A 6,054-nucleotide genomic window follows, 5' to 3' on the forward strand; every position below is an offset into this window, starting at 1 on the left:
AAGCCTTGGTAAACTTCAAGAGCCTTCTTCACGACGGCAATAGTGAATCCAGTCTGGTTAAAGAGTTTACTGAATCTCTCATCTGTACCCATATAGTCAAAGAGTTTCATGCCACCATGCGCACGGCCAAATGCATCGCCTCCTTCTAGCACCACATCTTTCAACTGTCCCCTATAATTTATGTATCAAAAAGATAAGATTTCATAAAGATTCAAAAATTGATGGAAAAATTTGTTACTAAGATGAATTTAGAAAATTTACCAGGTCTTGAGGAAGACGCTGTCGAAATTGACAATGACTTGAGAAGCAAGGGATCCAATATCTTGAATGTTATCTTTCAAGAAAAACCTGCAAATTGGCTCTGCTCTATAGACTCTCTCTCCCTTCCCGGATGTGACGTTACCACACTTGACCATGGAATAGCTAGCGAGTAGGCGAAGCATCCGGTCCAACAAAGCCGGGGCCTCAGGGTTACATGGTGTAGTTGGTAGCCTACTCGCTATCTCTGATGGTGAGAGGAAGGAGTCGATGCTACTGCTAGTAGCTTCGGCATAGAGAATGTCAAAAACACCGAGCTCGAGGGAGGCCTTAAGAACCATTGGGAAGGCTGCGGCATTGGCTAGTCTCACGGCCATCAAACCCAACTCATTATCATCATCAATAACAGTTTGGGTTTTGAAGTTAGCGCTTAAGGTTTCTTCAATAAGGATTCCCATCTTTTTTCCCTTTTTTTCTTTCTTTCTTCTCCTTGAATGTAACTTGGTGATCACACTGATCAGAGGCGAGAGAGAGATGGAGAGTGTGTGTGTTTTCTTTGTAGTGTTGGGATGATAATTTAGTGTATTCCTGATGCAGCTCCGTTTCTCCTTTTATAGCTAAAGCTTAGATAGTTTAATATAAATATATTATTGTTGGCCTGCCGGTCCATCTTGGGCGCTGAATATATATGAAGTACCGCAGAAATGATTGCTGCTGAAATCTTGTTCAAGTGAGTGGATTTAGTCAAAGTTCAAAGCATAGACTTAATCTAATTTCATTACTATATCCTTGTGTTCCAAGTCCACAAACCATTTATACAAAAAGAAACAAAGATAATCATTTTTTTTGTAACTAATCATATTCTTGTTTTATGTATTTATTCAGTTTGATCGATATGGATAACATTATCAATTACAAATTATAATATACTACAACGGTGCATAGCAACCACTTGGTCTACAACGGTATTATATCTTCAGATTTTCTATCAGCTACCGTTTTAAAAATTGTTTCTAACCTTTCAGATATATCAATTAATTAATTAATCCAAAAAATTAATTCATCGGAAGATCAAAAGATAAACTTCTCATTTTCGTGCCTCTCGTAAGCTTTTGAGTGAAATAAATATTTGATATAGACCGGGATGTATTTTTTTGTAAATGTTTTGTTAATTATTTTCATATAAAGGTTTTGTTAGGGTGATGTTTTTTCCTGGCTGTGTCCATTTTGGCTGCGCTAATGTGTCGGTCAAGACTCAAGAGTGAAGACAATCGTGGCCATGGCATAGCCGAAATTTACCCAAAGAAAGAGTACTTAAATAAATGTGATAAGGTTCTCAAGGTGTTAAAAAAAAAAAGTTCTCAAATTATATTGGACTTGTCAACTTAAATAGTTTAAAGCATTTTTTTATTTTTAGGATATAATATTATTTCTACAAAAAAAAGATATGAAATAAGGTGACAATTATATTCTCAATTTCTCAGAACAGAGAAGCTGATTTCCTAGCTAAGCAGACCCTCAAGCCCCATGTTTCTTTTCCTTATTTACCTGTGGGCTAGGCTTTGGGACTGAGCCTTATTTGCTTCTACTTTCAGCTTCTTAATCCGTTGATAAAAATAAAAAAATTCTCATTCCGTCGTCAAAGTTTATTCTCATCCCAAATGGGCGGGGGGTCAACCCTTTGGGAATGGCTATTAGTCAATTTCTTTATTAATTTATCATCGATACCACATAAGTTCGGCCCATATATATTAATCTCTTTTGTATTTGGCCCAGTTAAGTTTATTGTATAAAGTGATGGTAGACAAGGATTGTGCTAAATTTATTCTAGATTTAAACAGAATACAGTATTTGTTATATCACTCGAAACTGATTTGCACAAAACCTTTTATTTCCAGCCCACAAGAAAATACATCTATCCAAATTCTCATAAATGCCTACGCACAGATTAACTAAAATGTCGTACTAATTAGTAGACCTGGGACTTATTATCCGAGATTCGGATTCGATCCGAGATCCCCTCCGAAAATAGGATATCCGGAGTGCCCAGATCCGAATCCGGATAGTAAAATCTTGGATCCGGATATTTTAATTTTTAGGTCCGGATATCCGGATCCGGATCCGTATTTTTAAAATACATTAAATTTTTAAATTTTATTAATATTTATATTTGATATATTAATATTTATACATGAATTAATCTTATAATATTATATTTTAGTTTTTACAATATTATAAACATATATAAATATATTTATAAATATTTAATTTATGTATTATATTAAAAAATTAGTATTTTTTGTTAAAAAAAATTATTTTTAATTATTTTGACGGATCCGGATCCGGATCCGGACATCCGCGGATAATAGAATATCGAGACGGATATCCGAAACCCGGATATCCGGAAACCACGAATCCGGATCCGGATATTAAGTCCACGGATCCGGATACCCTAAATTTTCCGGATATCCGGATTCGTCCCAGGGCTACTAATTAGTAACAATATATATATATATGCTGAGTTTATGTGATTCAGCGTTTCATGAGTAGGACTAGTCCGACCACACTAGTAAAGTTCAAATCCATATATCCATCATTATCAATATAAAAGGCATGCACAACTACATTATTTTTTCACTACATAAGGATCAGTATTCACATTATGCTTATTTTGGATCAGAATTTTCGAAACCAGATTACAAATGCCATTAAAATAAGGCCGTTTACAAATTCAATATTCGCGAAAGTTAAAACGTGCTGGCATATATGTTCGTAGGCAACTACGTATGCATGCATACATATGAATTGTCATAATACGTAGATTTGTATGTTTTTGTTAAATATAATGAATATAATGTAGAATTGTGTATCTCTCATTCATCCACCAAGAAGTGTTTATATACAACATCCTTAACATAACCTAGCTAGGAAAAGGAAATACATACATCGTATAAATCTCAAGAATATAGGAAACTTTATATTTAACCAAATCCCAATACTTCCCCTCAAGTTGGCAATGACGGTGTCCGAATGCCTAACTTGGACAATAAGTAATCAAATGTAGGTGTAGGTAATGCCTTTGTTAGGAGATTCGCAGGTTGATGCTTAGTAGAGATATGTTCTGTCGTGAGAAGCTTGGATTGAACGGCATCACGTACTGTATGACAATTATTCTCAACATGTTTCGTCCTTTCATGGAGGACATGATTCTTGGCGATGTAAGTGGCCGATTGACTGTCACAAAACATATGCATTGGTTGGTGATGAGAAAAACCGAATTGAGACAGCAGACGCTTAAGCCACTTTAGCTCACACGTAGTATCAGCCATAGACCGGCATTCCGCTTCAGCGGACGAGCGCGAGACAGTACGCTGCTTCTTTGTCTTCCAAGACACAAGAGAATCACCAAGGAGAACAACATAGGCACTCAATGACCGGCGGGTAATTGGGCAAGCAGACCAATCAGCATCGCAGTAAGCAGTAAGTTGCAAATCACAAGAAGAAGATAGCATAATACCCTGATCCGGAGTCCCTTTCAAGTAACGTACAACCCTCAAGGCAGCCAGCCAATGATCCTCGCGAGGCCTTTGCATAAACTGAGAGAGGAGATGAACAATATAACTTAGTTCAGGTCTAGTAAAAGTCAAGTATATGAGGCGACCAACGAGGCGTATGTACTTGTCGGGATCAGTAAGCCACGGGCTTTTAGACAGTGGAAGCTTGTGATTAAGCTCAGTCAGGACTGGAGATGGTTTAGCACCTAGAAGGCCACATTCTGCAACAATGTCTAAGGCATATTTTCTCTGCGACGCAAAGATACCTTCAGGTCCTCTAGCAACTTCGAGACCGAGGAAGTACTTGATTTTTCCCAAGTCTTTCATCTTGAAGTGCTTATTAAGGTAGGTTTTAAACCGCTGAATTGTAGAAACATCGTTGCCTGCAATAATGAAGTCATCGACATAGACCAGTATATGAAGACATATATTTCCTTGGATAAGTGAGAAAAGAGAATAGTCTTCATAACTCTGAGTAAAACCGAAGGCAAGAAGTGTAGTACTGAGCTTCGAGAACCAGCACCGAGGAGATTTCTTCAAACCATAGAGTGATTTAAGAAGCCTGCAGACTTTGGATGGATCAGTAGATCGGAAGCCTGGTGGTAATTCCATGTAGATTTCCTCCTCTAAGTCCCCATGTAAAAATACGTTGTGGACGTCCATCTGATGTACCTCCCAACGCTTTGCTGCTGCTAGCTTAAGTAGAAACCAAACAGTATTCATTTTTGCTACAAGAGCAAATGTATCTTTGTAGTCACGACCTTCCTTTTGTCTATTTCCATGAGCCACCAGTCGAGCTTTGGGTCGCTCGATTGTACCATCAGCTCTATATTTGTTCGAATAGAGCCATTGACAGCTAATGGCCTTCTTCCCCGGGGGTAAGTTAGTGACGTCCCAAGTATGGTTGTCTTCTAAGGCGGTGACCTCTGCTTTCATAGCGCCTTTGAAGCGTTCATCAAGTATTGCTTCGTTAAAGGTTGCAGGAATGTAATCCGAGGTCATCTGAGCAAGAAAGGCCTGATGTTTCTCTGAAAAAACAGAGGAAGACAAGTAGTCAGCGATGGGATACAATGTCTTACCTGAGACCGTTGGTAGAGAACTCTGATCAGACGAAGATGGAACGTGAGTGGGGTTTGTAGTTGTAGTATGAGTCACGAAATTCTTGAGTAGGATGGAAGGCTTTTTAGCACGATGAGTACTTCCAATAAACCCAGAGACTTATTGTGGTCAGTCTGTTCTGATTCTGAAGTTGATGTCATAGGTAACACGGCCTGAGTCGGAGATGTAGTTGGAGACAGAGGCAGTGGATCAGAAGTCATAGGAGTAGTAGGTGACGTCGAAGGAGGTAGAGTCTCAGTAGCAGAAGAAGAGTTTAACTCATTTGTAGAAGGAGTTGTTACAGGTAGAAGAGACAAGTCTGTGGGCTCAACAGAAGTACTAGGCTACGACGCGGGCGTGCTCCCCCTAGATTGCAAAATCGGGAGTAGTCAATCGTCCATTGCGTCCTCTTGCATAACTGGTGGTGTAACATACTCTGTATCAGGGAGCCCTGGAAACTTGTCTTCGAAGAAAAGAACATCACGGCTTATGAAGAATTCATTTGTTTCGGGATCGTATAGTCTCCATGCTTTCTTGCCAAACGGGTAACCCACAAACAAACACTTGCGACTTCTAGCACCAAATTTATCTTTATCTCTCGCACGCCTATGTGCATACGCAAGACACCCAAAAATGCGAAGTTGATCAAAGACTGGAGGTTTATCGTGAAGCACCTCATATGGCGTTTTGCCATCTAAAACCTTCGTAGGAGTACGGTTAATAAGATGAGCAGCGGCCAAAATACTCTCTCCCCAAAACGTGGTAGGACGACGTGCTTGGAAGAGGCAAGCACGGGCCACATTTAGTATATGCCGGTGTTTCCGTTCGACACAGGCGTTTTGTTGTGGAGTATCAATGCATGAAGTTCGATGCACAATTCCCTACTCTTGAAAATATTTGCGAAGGACTGCAAATTCTGTACCATTATCTGTGAAAATCATACGAACTGGACGTCCGAATTACCTTTCAGACATGGCACATAAGTTCTTAAGTAGGGTAGCAACTTCTGATTTTTCAAGCATTAAATATGTCCATACTGCGCGAGAGAAATCATCCACTATAGTAAGAAAGTATACGGCACCACAAGATGCTGGTGTGCGATATGGTCCCCAAACATCACAATGAATAGGTTCAAAAGGTGCAT

At 39.1% G+C, this 6,054-nt stretch overlaps 1 protein-coding gene across 2 annotated transcripts in view; it reads right to left on the reverse strand.

Moving 5' to 3' along the window:
* LOC106296139 (caffeic acid 3-O-methyltransferase-like) overlaps positions 1-847 on the reverse strand; it is a 2,126-nt gene extending 1,279 nt beyond the window's left edge. The window contains exons 1-2 of one of the 2 annotated variants that reach the window (XM_013732204.1): positions 262-847; positions 5-171 (exon numbers count right to left, since the gene is read on the reverse strand). In XM_013732204.1, the coding sequence (XP_013587658.1) occupies positions 5-171; positions 262-716 (622 nt within the window). In that variant the 5' untranslated portion in view covers positions 717-847. The remainder of the gene's footprint in view (positions 1-4; positions 172-261) is intronic. The other variant, XM_013732206.1, reaches the window with a different exon arrangement.
* Between the last annotated feature and the right edge of the window lie 5,207 nt (positions 848-6,054).

Source organism: Brassica oleracea, chromosome C5 (genome assembly GCF_000695525.1).
Source record: "Brassica oleracea var. oleracea cultivar TO1000 chromosome C5, BOL, whole genome shotgun sequence".
NCBI lineage: Eukaryota > Viridiplantae > Streptophyta > Magnoliopsida > Brassicales > Brassicaceae > Brassica > Brassica oleracea.